General features: G+C 38.7%; 1 protein-coding gene across 1 annotated transcript in view; it reads right to left on the reverse strand.

Moving 5' to 3' along the window:
- DOK7 (docking protein 7) overlaps positions 1-21406 on the reverse strand; it is a gene marked incomplete at its 5' end in the record, with an annotated part of 59837 nt that overhangs the window by 13041 nt on the left and 25390 nt on the right. Inside the window, one exon of the mRNA XM_084266783.1 lies at positions 1708-1750. Coding sequence (XP_084122909.1) covers positions 1708-1750 — 43 coding nt within the window. The remainder of the gene's footprint in view (positions 1-1707; positions 1751-21406) is intronic.

A 21406-nucleotide genomic window follows, 5' to 3' on the forward strand; every position in this document is an offset into this window, starting at 1 on the left:
AACATTCAAAGGCTACAGTATTATTCTTACAGCTTTGCAACATCAATTTAAATTATACTTGAAATGTTCAAATAAAAGGCAATACTTTATTACCCTCAGGTATTTGATTTTAAAGTAACAATGAGACCAAGAAAACATGTGTTTCTTGTGTACTCTCACAAATACTGCAGTACTGGCTTTAGATGCTGCATTTACTAGAGCATTTATACTTACTCCAACCAGTATTCAGTTCTTTCCTTAAATAATATTTTCCCAGTATACCAGACATGAAAACCCACCCACTCAAATTTGTTCAGTCTTATATCTTCTCATTGTTGATCTAAAACTCTGTCCTGAATTTCTACACTTCCAATTTACTTAATGACAGATTTTATCAAAAGACCTAACTTTTGTGTGAATAGTCTGAGATCAAGTTTTTGTCAGATATTTCTTACATTCATTATTAATTTGCCACTGAAATTAATGCAGAAATAATATTATGCCCACCACACACAGCTGCAGACCCAAGTTCCCCTGCATTTACAAACACTTTAATCCAAAGTGCTCTGGTTTCCTTGGGTTGATTAGAGGACTAGAAACCTGAGTACCAGAAGGAACGATAAAATTAGAGTTAATGATCCAATTTCTGCTTCTGCTTACACCTCTGTAAATCAAGAGTGATTCCACTGACTCGAGTGGAATAACTAGGAACAAGATCTGCTAAATGCTTCTGCATTTTCTCCTGCTAAGACAAAGGAGTAGAGTTACTTATGACCTTCTCCAGAGACACCTCCTGCTCCTAGGTGTCTTACTGGACTTATTCACACAAGTATCACAGGATTTGTTTGGACAAGTATCAATCATCCATACGTTACATATTTGCTGAGGTTTCTAAAAGTAAGAAGCCCAAGGATGAAGAGCAGGAAGCCTGAGACATTTAATGGATTTCCTAAATAATCACATAAACAGTTTAAGGAATATAAAGATGTTTAAGATAGTAAAAAAATTCTTTGCACAGACCTCTGAAAGGAGCAAGCTGGAGATAGTACACAAACACAAATGATTACAAATTGTTACCTTTGAAGTAAAATGATGATACAAAGGATACCAGACCAGTTGGCTACATCAGACTCCAGATGACCAACATGTTCTACTGATAGGCAGATTCATAAAGCAAAAACAGTCAGTGTGTTACCTTTGCCTAAATAATCTCTCCAGGCCAAATACTCAGCTTCCTCCCTTTACTGATTTTGTTGGTAAATCAGGAATTCCACTGGCCTGAGAGAAGCACCTCCCTGTTGCTGCTGGTAAAGGATCAGTTCCTGGGGAGTTGTGCTGTTTAGAAAACTGGGTATACACAATGAACATATAAATTAAGTCTCCCCTTGGTATTAATATAGCCTAAAGAGAATATTTTATTTGCCTTCTTCAATGATGTAAGCAGGAAAAGTACTAAAGAATCTTAAATGGAAACTGATAACTTTGAACCTCTTTAGATTACAAAAGGAAGGGAAAAATAAATATATTTATCTTCAAAACCAAATAATATTACAGATTACAACGTATTTTGTAATTGTCAGTTATGAATTGCAGCAGCAAAGACAACCGCAAACAGGGTATCTCTCAATATAGGCTTTAGTTCTGCTTCCATGTATCTGCTATTTCTCTCATAACAATTTGGACTTAAATATTATTCTTTAACAAAGCAAATAACTAAATAGCTCCTACCTGGTATAGCTGGTAAGACTCCAGACTGTAACATTGCTGTTCCCTGAAGAAAACAGAAAATTTTAGAATTAAAAATCTTTATAAGAAATAGAAGCTTTACATAATATAAGAATTGCTGACAGGGCACCTGAAAGCTGTGAGGCACAGAGCACCAATGCCCCTTCCCGTTTAAGAGTAAGCATGTTCCAAAACATTCTTGCAGGCCAAGTTTCTCCCCAGCTATATTATCTATGTCTTTCAAAGCTGGTCTGGAGGACACTTTGGCACTTCTGTCTCTAGGTGGTACCAAGGCTGCTCCTGCAAGCAGCATCAAAGCAGGCTGGAAAGTGAGTCTGACCACAGAATCACTAGCTTGTAAAAGACCATCGAGTCCAATCCATGCTACTGACCACCACCGTGCCAAAGACATGGCTTCTGTTTTTGTGATCTTGGTGGGATCATCATCATGATCCATTCATTGTGATAAATAAACATGTCTTCTGGGTTTTGAAGTGGAAAAACACTTTATACTTATTGGAGCTGAGCAATAACACAGCTTAATTCCAAAGCAGTAGAATTCCATTTTATATTGACACCTGACACAGACTTGTAACCTGTGGTAACTCTACATTTCCTATACTTTCTTCCAAAGTGGTGGCTTTTCAAATGCACTTAGGACTTTACATATACATTACATATATCTTCCCCCTACACAGTCACTGTGTTGACTTCTGAAAATTTCTTGCTAGCAGACAAAATAGATGATGTACTTATTACCCATATAGAAGTTCAAGTCTCACTAAATCCTGCACCACATTTTCCTAAGGCAAACATGTTAAGACATAAGGCTCACTACATGTGACCAGCAGCAAAAAAACGTCAGAGCTAGTGACTAGATCCAGTTAAAGTAGCTGAAAGGGGTTTTGTTGGTTTTGTTTGTTTTGATGGACCTCGCACTGAAAAAGAAAAAGATTACAAAACATCACCCTAATTCTGTTTCAGCCAATAAAATATACATTAAAAGAGCTTAATTGGGCCAGTTTCAGGGAGGGGTCTAAGTTTTTTTTAAATACAGTTTTGGAATCTGCAATGCATAACTTTCAACAGTGGAATAACATATGACACCCGGGATGTTTCTGCCTGATCCTGTCCATCTGGACACTGACCTGTGTGACCTGTCCTAGGGACCCTGCTTTGGCAGGGGATTGGACCCGATGACCTCTGGAGGTTCCTTCCAACCCCTGCAATTCTGTGATTCTGTGATGTAACCTACAGCTTCAGAATTTACTTATGTTTTTATCCTAGTTATATATTTTAATATAGAAGACACTGAATTTGAGCAACTGTTTAGAGTCAAAGTAGAATGGAAGAGGAGGAAATCAACAACATGGCCAAGGTTTCATTACTGAAACAGAAATAACAACCCACAGCATTTGAGAAAAAGAGCACTTTATTAATTTAACCACAGTAAGTGTTGTTACTATAGTTACTGTGTGCCACCACAGGAGATGCTGCTTTCATGTGGGGAATGTGCAGAAGTATCCCCACAGATAAAGGACAGAGGACATTGGAGTCCATTATGAGTATTATTCTGTATATTTAGATAACAAAGTTTTTCAATTACAATAGAATTATATTATTTTTGCTACTATTATTTATAGCAGACATAAATGTTTTTTTCCTGCCCCCAGTAATTTATTAGGGGTTTAACAACAGAGAGTATAAAAAATTTATTTCCCTGACTTTGGTTATGTCTGTGGATACAGAGCAGATTCTGCTGTCCCTGCAGGTAGCTTCCACTAGTTTCCTTAATGGAATAGAAACTGGCAGACTGCAGTGCTGAGATGCATAAAAATCGAATCTTGCTGATGAAAAAGGATCTTGCTTTTTGGCAACTTTTCTATTTTAAAGTCAAAGCTTTTCTTTTTGTTAACTTGTGGGGTATGAGGGGCTCTATGTTACCTAGTTCATAAAGTCAGTCAAAATTTTTTAAGGAGAGGAAAAAATCTTTCTATTCCTCACCTTTGCCTCTAGTTTCCTCAATCTGCACAGCCTTGCTTTCATTCAGGGCATGGGCTTGATGCATAAAACAAGGTAGCAAGTCAGAAAAATACTAACTCTCTTTGCATAAATGCATTACACATCAGTGTATCCTAAATTATGGCAAAAACATGGATAGAAATAAAGTATAAATCATAGAATCCTAGACTGGTTTGGGTTAGAAGGGATGTCAAAGCCTATCTAGTCCCAATTCCCTGCCATGGGCAGGGACACCCTCCACTAGCCCAGGTTGCCCAAAGCCCCATCCAACCTGGCCTTGAACACTGCCAGGGACCCAGGGGCAGCCACAGCTGCTCTGGACAGCCTGTGCCAGGGCCTCACCACCCTCACAGTGAAGGATTTCTTCCCAATATTAAATCTAAATATGCTCTCTTTCAATTTAAATCCATTCCCCTTTGTCCTATCACTCCCTGCCCTTGTAAACAGCCCCTCTCCAGCTTTCCTGTAGCCTTTTTCGGTACTGGAAGCCTGAAGTAGAGAAAGAAGAAAAACTGAAAGGAGATTGAAAGCTCTTTGAAGAAAGAATGGTGTTTTGGTTCTTTGTTCATACATAATCTCACAGAGAGGAATTCTCTTTTATCATTTCTGATGTTACTAGCAGCAGCAATTCAGAGAAACATCGAATAAACTGAGTATCTTTATAATGATTGTTTTTGTTCTCACCGGACAGCAAAGTTATTTGCAAAACAGCATACACTCCTACTTGCTAAACACCTCTGATCCCCGCGCCCCCCCCCCCCCCCCGGTAAATTCAAGTAATAGCCTCTTGATTTACTTGCAAATTAAGCTTTGTGGGTTTTCCCCTCTTCTCAGTATTGCACACTTACAGCACTTCTGCAAGAATGAGGAGTAAAAAGAAAGCAATGCCACACTGTGAAAAACCTTCCAGCAGCAGAAACATTTTGGGGGTGATGTGCTGCTTAACACAAGTTAATGTCAATCGTGGGGCTTTCTGACCTCTGACTATGAGAATTCAGAGCATCAGTTGTGCATATTCTGCACATCGTATGTGGCATGGAAATAGCCCAAAAATTAGAGAGATCATTTTGTTAACGTGGGCACAGTTTGTTCAACACTGGAGTTTTATTTCTGGCCTGGAATTCCCAGCCATTCTTATAAAATAAATTCTTACAATATTTCCATAAAAAACCCTACAAATTAGGTAAGATGATAAATTTGATAAAGGCTAGACAGATCACATCAAATAAATACACTTTCAGAGTCTTATTAGAAGATTCAATTATACTTGACACAGAAAGATGCAAAATGGGTAACAGAAGTTAGATGTGTGAAATGACATCATACGTGGGACACCGATATAATTGAAATTCTAGTGAATAAGTGAAAGACAGCAAATAACATTAGAATCAGATGTGATCAGGTAAAAATATTAGTCCGAGAGAATAACAAAAATAAAATCAATCTTTTGTTATCACGTGATTTCTCCAGACTATAAAGTTGTTGTCTGTGTGTCAGTATGTCAGATTCTATTATTTCTGCAACTCTGAGTCCTCCTGCCATCCTTTGTGAGAGGCAACTCAGTGGAAAGAATGGTATCAGACTTAAAAGCTAGAGCTATCTTTTTTAATTCTACCAGACTCAGACAAGATGTGGTCTTGTTAATAGGAGAAATGTTTTAAATTATTATATAATCGTGTACAAATGTAAATGGTGTTCAAAAGCAAAGTGTATTACCTATCTCAACCTCCCATATGATCACACCAATGAAGAAAAGGGGTAAGTGACCTCACTTAAATTAAATACTTCTGTTATGCCTGCTAGGATATTCAGACAGTAGGTAACAAAGCAAGTATCTAAATCCTGCATATCTCATAATACTACTCAAAAATATAAGTTAAACATCTTTCTAATGTAGATTCTTTTATCTGTGACCCAAGAGCTGAGTGCTGAGGTATGTGATGCATGGTTGGTAGTTCAAACAACCTCACCACTACAAGACCCACAGTAAATGGATACGTACCACTTGTATATCACACATCATGAGCTACATGTCCAAGTCTATTTTAACTCTGGTAGTGATCTGGCTGCTGTCAGATGACATTCATTTTTGATGTTCTGCTTCCAAATACCTCGTGCAGGTTTCAGTGATAGATGTTAGGAGAACCCACTGGTTTGACATGCTGGATAAATTAGCTCTGTTGCCCTAAACAGCTAAACAGAACCTAAACCTTGGCTTTTATTTCTGTGTGCACAAGCAACCAACACAGTACATAACCCTTTTCACAATCAAAAGTAAAAGTTATTTCTACCACCCTGCTGTACATTTGGCATTTCTCTCCCCCTTTTATTTTTCTTTTAAAGTTTCATTAGATTTCATTCAAGCTTTCATTCACTTTAAATTTAATGAAAGATAAGATTTACCTGCTGCTAATGGAAGTTTTAGTCTTTGGACATGAGATCACTAAGTCCAGATCTTTCAGTATAAACTCCAAAGCAATGAGCAGAGATTACTGTACTGCATAATTTCCTATTGTTGGAAGAAGTTTGTCAGATTCACATGCCAAGAGGCATCACAACTGCTTTGTAAGCTCATGTCCATGGTGTAAAAAGGATCGAAGAGCTTGGGAGTCAGAGGCACAGAAAAAACGATGGAAAACGCTACCTTAACACTAGCCATTGCTAGCTCTAAGGGTAGGAACTGACAGATAGCTGTTCCATATAAAACATGTATTTTCAAAAAACCAAAATATTTGTGTTTCATAGTTTTCCTCCTAAAAAGGAAGAAGCCACACTTCCAAGAAAAAATAAATCGGCTTCTGTAGATTGTAACGCTGAGCTGGGCTCCATCATCACTGGCAAGAGGAACGAAATGCCATTTGCCTGATAACTGTCAACATTTCAGACACACCTCATCAGTCACAGCTTATGTCATTCCCTTTGTGTATCATTAGAAATAAAGCTTTTCTTTCAGCTCATCTAAGTTTGGCAGCTTTTTATAGCTCCATTATTTTCAACCTTGTAGAAGTTAGAGTTCTCAGTACAGGAAAGACATGGATCTGTTTGAGCAAGTCCAGAACAGGGTCACAAAGATGAGACCATAGAAGCACCTGTCCTATGAAGACAGGCTGAGAGAGTTGGGCTTATTCAGCCTGCAGAAGAGAAGGCTCCAGGGGGGACCTTATAGTGGCTTTCCAGTATCTAAAGGGGGCTTATAAGAAAGATAGGGAGAGGCTTCTATGTAGTGCCTGTTGCAATAGGGCAATAGGTAATGGTCTTAAACTAAAAAAGGGTAGATTCAGATAGATATAAGGAAGACATTTTTTGCAATGAGAGTGGTGAAACACTGGAACAGGTTGCCCTGAGAGGAGGTAAATGCCCCATCCCTGCAAATGTTCAAGGTCAGGTTGGATGGGGATTTCAGCAACCTGATCTAGTTTAAGATATCCCCTCTTATTGCATGGGGTTTGGATTAATGACCTTTAAAAGGTCCCTTCCAACCCAAACCATTCCATAATTCTATGATTTTTAAGTGTTGTTTGCTTTAGGAGTTTTGCCCCAGTCTGGGTCCTCAGGCAGGAAGAAGAAAGATTCAACATAAATGAGACGCTCCCAATTCTTCTTGATATGAAAAAGGAATTAAAAGTAAACTGTAATAGAAGGAACTATTTGCACTGTGAGATTTCTATTCAGCACATACCAAAACTGCACTCAGAACAGAGAGGATAGATTGCAACATTGGTCAGATGCTTAACTGTCACAATATGATCTAGATTTTCTTTCCTCTCCTCTCTCTTCTCCTATTTTAAAGCTCTTGTGCAGTTTCAAGACCCTACAAAACATCCAGTTTTCCATGAACATTTAGCAAAATCATGACTTAAAATCCAGAGGATGCTCCCTGAACAGTGGAATCTGTGAAACGGACTTCTCTAACCATGAGCACTCTAATGCCTGCTGCATATATCTGGTGGCCTTTCATCACAATCCCTCTGACTGCTTCATGTGGTTTGTACATAGAGGGAGGCAGCAGGTTACCGTTAAATTATATCAATTATGACAATAGTATCATGAACTATCAGAAACTCCACAAAAGGGCAAAGGGTATGAGAAATTCTGACTGAAGTTTTCAAAATTAGCATCACAGCAGTAGAAAAACATGTCAACAGCCTTTAGAAAATGGAAAATAAAAACTCTTGAACACATCTGAAGTTCTGCAAAGCTCAAATATTTCAGGAAAAGAAAAAACTAAACACCCAGTCCCTAATGAAACTAACAGTTAAGGTACATTCCTGATAAGAATTCAAGGATATCGCTAATTCTTGGAGCAAATTACCAGGAAAGTTTAATGCTGGAATGTTTTCCTGCCACAGGAAAAAAAACCAAACCATTCAGGGCAAGATCAATAAATACAGTCACATAGAGCAACATTTAAACATCATCTGCTTTGATGGGCTGTTTCACAATGCCCAGCTGTTGATCAGATTCTGAACAAAAGATATTAAACACTATGATCCTTCATAACAGCTCCAAATGAAACAGAAACTCCTGTCCATGGCATGCTTCAGGTGCAGGGCTCCAATTTCAGCCACAAACTTCTGATTACTCAGCTTCATCTGTCACAAGCCAACTGTCGGCTTACAGAAAGATTGCTGAAGTCAGTTCAGAAACATCTCAGTTTGTTCAGCCAAGCCCAAACATCAGCTATTTTCTGAAGCATGAAGCTGGTGATTTCAGTGGCACCGGCAATCTATGCTCTGTGGCACATTAAAATATGCTTCCTAAAACCTGTGAGATAATCCCCAGGTCAACTCATGAGCTACAGGTGTTGTTTGAACAGAAGGACATGAGAAAGAATGAAAAGTATTGTTTAGCTCTAGTCCAGATTTGCGTACTCATCCTCCCTCCCTCATGTTTTTGCAGTATGCTTCTGTTGAGAAGGACATTCTGCTTCTTGCTGTTTGCTGTGTGCAGCCACAAGCCATTTGTCACCCAATCCAAAATACTACCACTGGCATCAGAATGTGACCATTGGCTCCAAAAATTACACAACTTCCCTTCAGTATACTCTGAAACAATCTACTCAAGAGAGAGAGGAGAGCTGGGCTGAGTCCTCTGCCACAGCTACCACAAAAGCCAGCACCTGCATCCAGCTGCCCAGCATCCACCCCAAGATAAAAACCATCTCCAGCTGCCAGCTACCCCCAACAGCCCTGAAACTCAGATTGTAGGAGTCTCTGGCACAGTGCTGAAGGGTCACATTTCAAGCTCTGCTACTGATGAAGACACGGGCAAGCTGGCATGGAAATGAGGAACATGATTTGCTCATCTTTTGCTCTTCAGAAGCAGACCTAGAATTACTACACAGCAAAGAGTCACACTAGGAGTGTGTTGTACAACTGGGCTATCATGACATCATGTCACACATTTTTTCCATGGGACATCTGCCTCGCTCATTGCATGAGATGAACTCATGTTTAGGCAAAATCAAGATGGTATGAGTAACTGTAAATCTGTCAATTCATTAACAGTGGAGGCTTTTCAACCTGAATAACATCCTTTTAGCATCACGTACGTATCTCGTGATGTACATAAGTATTCAGACAGAATTCTAGAGGAAACAGCTATGCAATTCCACCCCGTACGTATAAAATAACTGGTGTAAACACATCAGTGAAGTTCATGTCTGTTTCCAGACACTATTACAATCCAACTGTGCATACTTCTAGGCTAGACAAAAAAGTCAACAGCACATACAGCTGCCCCAAAGCAGTAACACTCACCCCAAGTACATGGAAAAGTCTAAAGGCACACAATGCCAAACCATCACAAACAGTCCTAACACCAGTATCAGCCAGACAACTTATGGTTAAAGAGAAATGCACAAAACCACAACTTAAGACACATAAATAAAATGAAGACCCTCTGCCACCCCACTCAAATACAGATTTTGGTTTTATCTTACAATTTTCTGACCTAATTTCATAAGGTTAGAGTTTCTTGTGGTTCTTCAAAAAAATTGGTACCGTGGTTCCAGATCAAACAAAATTATTAAATACTTCTGTGAATTTGAGAGCCTGTCTTGCTTGAGAACAAGTAACAATCAGAGTCACTTCATCATTTCATGGAGGTTTGGTAAAGGCAGATACAGTGACAAACTGCAGAGACACACTATGGTAGCAAACCCTCTAGATACATCTATACAAGCAACTCAGAAGAAAAGGTGAACTCTAAGGGTTATGAATATTACTGAACAGATGAACACATCTAAGCTTCCTGACAGACCTCATAGCACAAAGACATTGGAGTATGATCAGAATATTTTTCACTCCCAGTTCATGATACAGGAGGACTTTCATAGCAGGAGACAAGACTGGGCTGACAAATTCAGTCAGCCAAAAGAAATAGCTAAGCCAAACACTGCAAATTGCCTCTGAGACCAATTTTCATTCAATGTATTTGATAATCGTGGCCAGAATTGGTGCAGAAATTAGAAGGCAGGAACTAAAAACAATTCTTCAGAAAAAATAAATATACCGTGTGCAAACATCATAGGGTATGGTCATCAAACATGACAACTGGGGCGTAGCATCTCTTGATTTCAGAACACAGAACCCTGAAGAAATAAACCTGTGAATCATTGCTAATAAAACTTATTAGCCTTCACTGCCTATCTTTCACTAGATGTACCTCATAACAATCACTGCCACTCGGGACGTGAAGGATTCCTTACTCCACTGCCATTAAAATAAGCCATCAAATACACTCAGCTCAGAAATTACAACTTCTTTTTCTCCAACTGTGAGATTCCTCCTCAGAAAATTTCAGGTCTCAGAGTCCAGGCAGATACCCCTGATACAGCCTGAAGTTCAGCACACCGTATAGTCCTAGGATGAAAAGACAGCCACTGCCTCCAGGTAATTGCATTCAGCTACATCGTTGCCCCCACCTCCTCAGGGGAGCTGTCATGGTTTACACCAGTGGAAGATTTTTTTTTGAATTTTATGAGAAGGAACAATTTTTAGTTTAATCATAAGACAGCCAGCAGATTTTCTAATACGTGGTAATGTTGTCAACCTTCTAGAGATGTTTTCATAGCAACATTACCTTATTTTTTCCCTCTTTCAGAGCCTTGATCAGCCAGGCTCCTGTTGGTAAAACCGCTCCTCCTAAGGTACAGACAGAGACTCCGGCTATACTGCTTAAGCTAAAGAGTTCAAACACAACTTTGTCCTGATCATTGAAGGTTCAGCAGCACACTCACAGCACTGACTTAACCATTCCCATTTCCACAAGAGGGTACAAATGCTGTAATTCAGCATGCAGATGAATCACAGAGTATGCAGGAGCTTTAGCCATGCAAAAAGACAGGCTGTGTTTCTCTTTTAGAGATGGTAAGGCCTTTATGAAAAGATATAGGTTTATGAACAATAAAAATCAACATTAACTATAAGTTATACATTTTTATTCTCATAAAAAGGCAGTAAAATTGTGGATATCTGTGCCTACAGCTGTATTTTAACACAAACATTAGTTTAAACTGAATTCAGTTCTGATAACCAGGGGGAAACATCTTCCCTATTTATAACAAAAAATCTTTTCCTTTCCTTTATTATTATTTTTTTTTAAATAGAGACTGGCACTTCTAAAGTCCTGTCACTTGCATTGGAAACAAAGTAATGCACACAAATTCTCTTCAATTCTCTTTTTCTGGTTTATAGTCCATATATTCCAGTTTCCAACAGGGGGTAGCATTACACTACTACAAGAACGTTTGATATTTAAAATACTCTCAGTTTCCCCACATTTGCCAGTCTGAGCTTCCTTGTACAACAAATGTGTTCTTTTCCTCTTGTTCTGCACCAAGTGAAAACTCAAGGCAGAGACTCCAGCAAAACTACTGTGCCACTAAACGCTCAGCCAGGGCCTAAGAGGGCCTGCATGACAGCAGACTGGACTCTGCCATGCAGATAATAAACCGTGTGGTGTTCTCATCTCATTTTTCTTGTTCAGCACGTAAAAGAAATGGGAGAGGCAAGGTGAAGGTAGACTGTCCACAACACCTCACATGGCCCATTTCTTTTGTATTTTAAAGTAGTGAAAGTAAAGTAGTAAACCACAGGTAGACAAGACTAACTGTGCCACCACTCGGTACTGCAGAAATACCTGTGAAATTAGGAGGGCTTGACAAATGGGAAGTGCTGTTCTACATTTTCTTAGAATAGCATGCTCAGGTAGAAACAACAGAGTTCTGCTGCAATGGGAGCATCAGCCCATTTCAAGATTTTAAAAGTCAACACAACAGTGCTGCGTAGCAGGAAGCTTACAGAGACTGAAAATAAATGAAAAGGACAATCATTCATGGATGCACAAATTCCCTCATCTACTCACACAAGGAGTCAGATATCCTTCCTTTCTTGATGAGCAAAGGAGTGAGTTACGGCAATTTTACACCGGAAGAGACACGTAAAACAGAAGGTCCAATAATCCATTCATTTCTTCACACAGAGCCATTCCTTCTCTGATGAGCTTCAAACAACATGCGTAAGAGATATTATACGATTTCCAGTGGAAAATAGCTCTTCTGCCATTGTACTGAGAAGTATCCTCCTTTATCACAACTGTTCTTGTCAAAAAGTTTCTGACCATCAGGAAAGTAATTCCACCAATTATACAAAGTTGCATAAAGTATCCCTTTCACTCAAGGTTTCTGCTTGCAACAAAGCATTAAATTCAAGTCATCTATTCATGAAGAAAAGGGATTTTTTTGTTGTTTGGCATATAAAGAGTTTAACTATAACTCTACAGCTACAGTGACAAACAGTAGATAGACAAGGGTTCAAATGTGGAAACATTTCAAAAGCTGGTGAAGTGAAATCTCAAACGTTAGAGATGAATTAAACCTACCTCTATAAATTCTTAGAGATGAAGAAAGTTTATGTTAAACTGTAATTACCATTTTGAAACATTCACCTAGAGATTGCCCTAAGAAAAATCTTTTCCTTCTTCTACTTCCCCCATAGAGAGCTGTTCCACAGCGAGAGCTTTGCTTGTGCTTGCACTAAAAATACACTTGGGCCTGTTTTGTAGCCAATGGAGCTATGCCAATTTACATTAGATGAGTTATTTGATTCCTTCCTTCCAGCTCATTCCACATAAAGACATGAAGAAAAGAATCCTTGTTATAACCTGTGCATCCTGTGCCACACAGAGAGAACTAGAGTGGGCTTAATTATGAGCCTATGAAGAACAAAAATGAAAGCCTTGCAATATCATCTTCACATTTGTTTTCCTTCTTTTTCAACCTCACAGTTACAGCTAAAATTAGTCAACTTCTCCCAGAAAAAAATTATTAACAAGATAATCAATGATCACCATTTGAAAGAAATAGATGGAATTAAGGACAAATAAGGGAGAGAAAGCTCAAAATAGTACGATAAAGACAAGTGTTTTCCTTTATCCCCAACCCATCACTAAAATTATGGTTTGTCAAAGGTAATGAAACTGTAATTAAGCTGCTCAGCTTCAAAGGATACAGATACTTAACTATGCATGGGGGCTGCTCATGGGCTTCTCCTATATTGGAGAACACTGCTATAAATTACTAGGTATAATTATTTCTGTAGTTTTCCAAAGATTTCTATAGCCGTTATCTCCATAGCACGTGCGTTCTGCTTGACTTTGTGTCTCAAGGAATGACATGAATTGGCAAAATTCATCTGGAAATGTTTTCCTAGTGCAACAGAGGACTCAGTATATAGTTACTAGCCCTGATATAGCCCACTTAACACTTCTGTTCTTGTAATAAACCAGATCTGGAAAAGGTTTATATTTCCTTAATATTTTCCAGGATCAAATTTCTTATGCATTCAAAATTGCTTCCAATCAGCATTGAATTAGCATAGGATTCCACAGAATCCAGACTACTGAAGAGGATGTGGCTAGGGGAGAAGGAACACAGCCAGAGTTCATGTCCCACTGATTCCCAGCTGTTGAAACAGTCATTTCAGTTGATTGACAGCTGGCTGCTGCAGTTTATACTGTGAATAGCCCAATACCCTCATGTGACAAGACTTAAGAGCATAAAGTCAACTTTAAAGCCCCTTTTCCATCTACCCTTTGGACTTGTGCGGCATTGAACTGCTTCAGAGAAAGTCTCAAGCACTGCTTTCTTTTGCATACCCTGCTTTAGGAAAGGAAACATGCAAATACATAATAGATAATGCCAAGGAAGACATAGAAGCAGAGCTTGTATGCAGTGAAGGTGCTTCACTGCAGCCTAGAATCTGTACATGAGGCTCCAGTATTCAATCACCCCAACCTGGCTGTCATTTATCACATGGATCACATTATCAGTTACTTGGTTTGATCTTATCGTCCCCAACCCACCCGAGAAAACTCAAACTAACTTTTAGACACACACAGACATGATGTGATGTTACAAATTGAAGCACCAAAGTCCACTGGAGCTGAAGCAAAGGGGATGGAACAGCAACAGTAGCTCCACATAACATTAATCCCTCACATCTCTGTCCTGCATCCATATGTTGAATTAGTCCCTAAAGCAAGTTAGATGTTTTCAAGGGACCAGTCAACAGTCAACATGTTACTATGCTAGCAAGGATGGCCAGAATGCAGGGAGGTCCTTCCCGCCACAATGTCATTTAGGAACAAACCAGAAAAGGCTGTATGCAACTAGTGAAAACTGGGGTAAAGAGCACTTTTTGCACCACAAACAGAAGGTTTCCTCAGTTGCTCAGGCACAGGAACTTTTAGGTTTCATTGCAACACTCTGATTCTGACCCAGAGTTTGTTACACTTTGATCTGAGTTTAGCCAGCACCAAAGATACTCAGCAGTGAATATCTAGTTACTTAAGATGGGTCAATTGACTAGCTGAAATCATTATCTGCAGATCCTTGAACTGCTCCAAAAGTTCCCTGTGGTCACCTGCTCTTATACGTCTTGCTGGGGAATAGCTCATAGTTTTACCTAATTTCTATTAAAGAAAAATGGTTTTAGACTTCATAGATAGACAGATAGATGAAAGAAAATCATTGCATCAAACACATTTTACAAAACTAGGTTTCAGCAGAAGTGTTCAGAACTATGCATAATAAAGCAATACAAAACATCACAAGGCAACTTTAAAAGTTCGTCCTGAAAACTGTTTGGCAAGCTTTTCTATGAGAGTGGCTTAGCCACATTTTCTAAGTCTCCAGCCTATGAGAAGTATTCATTCTGTTCTATTCTTCAGTGATTCATTCCTCAAATTGTCTTCAGTGATTATTTTTTTTGTGGAACAGGTAATAAACAGCTTTCTAGTCAGTGAATTTGTTGCCACATTAGCCATTTTCTTGTGAACAAAGGCCAAAATTCCATTACCCATGTGAAGATGTTGTTACCATACCCTTAAACTTTACTAATCTGATATTAAGAAAAAATATTTGCTCTTAACATACAAAGTAATACAACTTGGTATAAGAAACACTAAGAATTTGCCTACATCACAACTTCTACATGACTGATCCTTTAAGGATCTAATCTGATTACAAGTCCAGGGGGACTTCATGGGACATTAGCCAGACTGCAAGTATTCCCATAGATATCTTGAAGTAATATTTGGCATCTTGAATTACCAAAACTAATTTGACTCATATGTCTTGTCATGAGTTGTGGGAAAATTTAAACACAGTTTGTGTAATTCAGATGGAACACATTTCATCCTTCTAATTTGCATACATCCATTTTTAAGTGACTGTCAAAAAGGGTTGGTAGGAAAGGTTGCACCCCTACTGAGCATCTATTTTCAATCCTCTCATCTACTCACAGCAAGCTGCTGTCAACCCTCCAGACATCACATCCAAATGATTGCTATCCAACTGACACACCAATTCTTTCTGAGCCACACAATTACCTTGATATTAGTGACTATTAATCGAAACAGAATACTTTCTGCATAGCCTTCTTTCATCAGTGATCATCAAAATATGGTGTTGGTAGACATTGCAAACAGTTTGCAGTAATGCAAGTTAAGGAATTGAGATATTTTTCAAGTAAGATTTTTTTATACTCTTGCAGAAGGAAATGAACCACATGGGAACCAAATCTAGGAATTGTAATCCAGGGCTGCCACTGGAGTTACTTGCTTCCTTCTGAGTTTGGCTCAATGCTTTCCTTATGTCTTTTTGCAGTTTCTTCCTCTGCAGGTGAATTCTATTTTCTCCTGTTTCAAAAAGAAGATAGAATGTGTCTGCTAATACTGTATAAGATTCTGTTGTTTTTCAGAAAAAAAATAATTATTTCTATTTGGGGAGAGAGGGTGTGGAGGAAGTAAAAAAAGACAGAAAAACACCCTTCCATTTTTCACTGGTCACGTTCCAAGCAATCTGATGACCACTGGATCAAAACCAAAAACCCACAAACCCTACATTCCAAAGGCAGCAATTTTTTTCCAGCTTTTATTATGAGGATCCTCCTCTTTCAAAACATCTCTTTCTCTCTCTTTAGAAAAACTACTGCTTCCAACAGAGGAAGAAGTAGCCATCGGTTGTAGTAATTATAAAAGCTGTTATCCAGCTTGATTGTATTTAAGGGAGCAACTAGACTTTCCTGTTTGTTCATTCTGATGGATACAAAAGATCAATACCATGGTTTATCAATATCTTCACTGGCTCTCTGACAGAAAAGCAGTGCAGCAATGTTTCTGTTTAGTAAAGAAGAATTAATTCTGTTGAGGTGTGTTGTCAACATTCCCTTGTGTAGGAAAGTGCTCTCTTCTCTTGACATTATTAATATCATTTTGCTTACCAGTGCTTCTGGAGCAGGCACTTCTTTTCCTATTCCAAAATTCACATTGCTTCCACTTAGTGCCTGACATCAAGAAATGCTGAGACCTTAATTCTTATTATTCCAAATTCAGATTAGAACCTTTACTCTCAGCACAAAGGTCTGGAAGAGCCAGGTCACTTTTATGAGTCCTTGCCAGCAAAAGCAAAGTAAAAGGAAGCTAGGTCTCTTCTTGATTATTTGGGAGTAAAGCCACTTGCCAAGCAGCATTATAGTATTATACAAAATGACAGCTTTAAACTGAGAAGAAAAACACCCAAAACAAAATACTCTTCCCCTCTGACCTGCTGATAAGCAACATCTTAACTCACTGTATAAGCAGACCCAACAGCACCTTAGAAAGAGGATGAGAGTCAGATCTGTGATAGACTTGGTATTCTGGCCAAAACTACAATAAGGAAAACGAACCAAACCAAGCTCTAAGCCTGACACTACACCCACCTCTTTTATGCCCCTTTCCTCTTCCAGTTTCAACTGCAGAACATACTTTAGCTCCAATCTTTGATTTGCATAGTGCCATGTGCTCTTGTTGGCACAACCAGCTCCAGAAATGACTGCATTTTATTGTCAAGGATAGCAACAATCACGGATTTCTTCTGTTTCAGAAAGATGTTGTAAGAAAATTGACGTTTTTAAAGATACTTTTGAATCTGTGAAAAGCCCCCTCCCCCCCAGATAACACTAAGCATTGTAAAAAATACAGAGCTCTTTACAATAACGGCAAGGTAATTAAAATGACAGATTGCCAAATCATTGCCCAGTGCAGCCACCTCATTTAGTGGTGATACATCACTTCACTGCAGGTTTATGTTTCACAGTCAAGAATTAGAGAAAAGCAATTGGAATTAAATCTTAGAAGAGAGCACAAATGCAACTTTTCTGATTCATGCCAAAAGCCAACAGCACCCAGAATCCATCGTCATCAAAGCATATGAGAACCTCACGAACACAGTGTCACTCGGGTCAGTACCACTGATGACTGACTTCCAGATGCCTCTCGTATGCAAACTGTTCCTATTATAGTTTGACTCTGTGTGTGCTGCATCACTGCCCAGAGCTTGAAATTAGAGCAGAAATACAAGTAGAAGCAATGCTGCAGATGATGACAAATGCATCGTTCTCAAAGGAGAATTTAGACAGCCTGTAGCTTTTCTGAAGGTGGGAGGAAGCATAAAATGTTACAGCATCACACATCAATAATGTGAAAAAAACCTAAAAACCTCTGAAAAAGAGATGTAAAAGGTGTGTAATTACTAATAATCATGTTCCTATACTTTCAAAGAAAGCAAGATAAACACATAAGGTGTTCAGTCTCATGGGGAAAGAGGTAATTACTCCAACAGAAAAGCTACATGAAAGTTGTACATAACAATATATTGTGATGTCTTTAGTATCTATTTTAATACATTAGAAAACGATCTGATTAAAAGCCAAAAAATATTGGAAACATTATCAGCTACGTGGCTGTGGCAATGTAGTCTACAGCCACTATCTCTTGGGTCTCACTGCACAAATTCACTGCCATATATGCCTCCTCTTTCAAAGCACTCACTTTCAAGAGCAACGCCTACATGAAAGGAGACATGCCAGCTAAATACAGGCTTAAGGACTTTGTACAAGATTTGGAAGACGAGGGCTAAATTCCCAATCCAGTTACAGGCTGTTCACAACCTTGGCTAAATCAGCTTAGGCAAGAACACAAAACAGACCTCAGTGCAACATGTTCTTTAGAGTTCAAGCCCCTTCTCTGCCTGAAGATACAGCAGACTTGTTTCTCTCTAGGCTTGTCCCACCTTGGTCTACAATGCACAACAGAAACAAAAATATTCATAGTAGCTCTAGATCTACTCAGAGGCTCTGTACTCACAGAAGGTTGCATGTGATTAGCAAGCCTGGCAGGGACAGGGTGCTGCAAGTGAAGTGCCTGCTCATGGATCACAGTACAGACACATACATACCTTCTCTTAAGGTTGGAGTGCAAAATAAAGCAGTTTCTAGAGAACAAACTAAGACAGATTAATTTCCTATCAGCTAATCAAAACAACTCCCCACTTAAACAGAGAGCCACATCCCCCTCAAGCAGGCACCGCATCTCCCTGTTTGGTGTAGGGAAGTGTTCTTAGCCACTCAAGAGCTGTGGATCCAGCTACATGACAAAACCCATAAGCTCTTTTGTGCATCATGACCACAGCATTTCTTTATTTCTGCTTACTGCAGACATGCTGGGAGATTGAAAGTTTGATGCATATCCTTCATGTGGTAGCGGGAACTACATAAATACCTCATATCAGGATTTGGGTAGACTGGCTTCTAATTTGGGTCGACTGTCTCCAATGAGGTTTTGGTATTTTTAAATGACCAACTGAAGTACATGACTGAATACTAATACAGGATTGATGATAGCAGCCACACACAAATTGACACATCCTCTTCTCATCTATCATGGCCAGTAAACTACCAAAACAGTAATCAAGCCTATATTTCTACATACATAAGAACTCCCACTGACATTAATATGAGTTTAGGGTGAGCTAGAAATTTAAAAAAGTCATTCCTACTAACAGGCACATTTCAAGCTGTCAACAATGATTTGAGTATAACACTAAGTAGTGTGAAGAGACAGCCATAATCATTCCATATTATTCAACTTGCAAAAATATCAAGGTCAGGGGACAAAAAGCAAAGCAAAACTAAAACCAGTACTTGTCAGATGCAAAAGGACAAAATCAGTTGGAAAATATTTTTATTTTTCAGACTTCTAAGAAAATTTACAAACAATGATGGTGTAAAAAAAGACACCCTATAAAAAAGTTCGACATACTTTCTCAAGCTATGGCATCAAATAAAGTTACAGAGCAACAAGCATACAAGTGAAATGCTATTCATCAAATTAGCATCAGCTAAGTAGTCAAAAATGTAGTAAGCCTAATTATATATCTCTACAACTTACTCAGAAATCCCATAACAATCCAACATTCTGGGCTTAAAATACACTTAAGAATATACAAAGAATTAATCTCTGCAATCATCTATAGCACTGAAATCACCTAGACAAAAATTACATAGCAAAGGCACACCTTGTGGTGTTTGTAGAGAACATCTTGAGCACACCACAATAACATACACAACAGAAAGCAAAATACCCTGCATGCTTGCTTATTAATCCCCAGTGTCTAATAAGAAATAAAATATAGAAATATTAGAAGCAATATTTAGTGACTTTCTTCGTGCTGGTTCTATTCTTCATCCAGAGAGAAACAGAAAGTCTTCCTTGCCCTATTTTCTTTTTGAACCTTGACTCTTTCCCAGGGTATGTTCTCCCTATGTTCAACATCAGCTTGTCATTAGTGGAGCAGGTGGTTCTTAACCAAGTCAATCTTAATCACAAACTCCACCATGTCTTCCGCATACATGTGTCTTCATCCTGCAACCTGTACCCAACTCTTCACATACTGAACTACAACGCACACAGAGACAACATGCCCAAATCTAACCTTGATTTGCCAAAGTTTATATACAGGGAAGAAAACAAATCGATACTTATATCTTTTATTACTACTATAGACAGTTCTGCTATTCAGGTCACTCACTTTAAATAGTGGGTATTTAAAAACTATTAACACGATTTAATTAACAGCTTAACTTGAAATCGCAAAACTCCAAACACTGAACACTAAATTTGAATAAATGTGAAAACCTGATGTCTTCATAAACCCATAAATCAACTCCTCCTGGCCCTAACTGTGTCTAAAACATATTCTCTTCAGAGCACAAGGACTAAGAACTATTTTTTGGTTACAGTGTAGATTTGTGCTTTCACTGTATTCATCAAGAGAAAACCTGAAGATGGTGTCCATTAAATACTGCAAAAATAACTCATCTTGACTGTTCAGGATAAGGTATAAAAAGGTTATTTTTCTTTCAAAAGTAACACCAAACCCATGAATCATGCCATTTCATGAGTCTTCTTTCCCAAATGCTTACAAATGGTGGAGGGGAAAGGAAGATGAGAAACAGCCGTGTATATCTCATGCTAAAACAAGAGGCAGTAAGTATTGCACCACTGTTTCTTTCACTAAATCTGTTTAAATATTGACAATTTCTGAAATTCTTGCCAACTGATATTATTGGGGCAACTAGAAACACCATTGAAACCTGACAGCAATTTTCTATAAAAGATGTACATGTTGTTGGGTCAACAGGCAGCTAAACGAGGAGTGATGTCATAAGGGCTTTGAAGACATACTCACTTTCAGCTTCCCATCTACCACAGTTATGTAAACCGAACCACCCAGATCACCCAGAAACATTTAGACCATGTGAGCTAACTGTACCTTAACTAATTCTTTCCTCACTGCCTCTAACAAAGACATCTTGGAGTTTTCTGATCCCAGAGAAGATCCCTGCTAGGAATCAGTCTTTCCCCAACTTCTCTAACTCCAGGCAGCAGACACAGGATGCCAGTTGTGCACCCCGCTGCCAACACTGCAGAAAAAAACAAATTGGGGGGTTCTCTCAAACCCTTGTACCCATTCAAGCTTTCAGAATCAGACAAGAGGGCCAGTGAGGGTCTTTGATGCACAACGCTGGCAAGAATGGTCTGGGAAGAACATTGATCATGATGATCAGTGAAGACACACCTTAGCCTGTCACACCAGTGCCTCCCTACCACCCAAATGCTGCAAGTACCTGACAAATAATGCCCAAGGTGCTGTTACAGAGGCTATACAAGCACCTCAGGCAGACAGCATTTTCTGTAGCACTTATGAAGGCACTCAATGATGCAAATGTATAAAATACCCTGTGAGAATAAAATAATCCTTTAAAGTCATAATTATGTTTTTTATAATTTACAA

Source organism: Gallinula chloropus, assembly GCF_964237585.1.
Source record: "Gallinula chloropus genome assembly, chromosome: 7".
Classification (NCBI taxonomy): Eukaryota; Metazoa; Chordata; class Aves; order Gruiformes; family Rallidae; genus Gallinula; species Gallinula chloropus.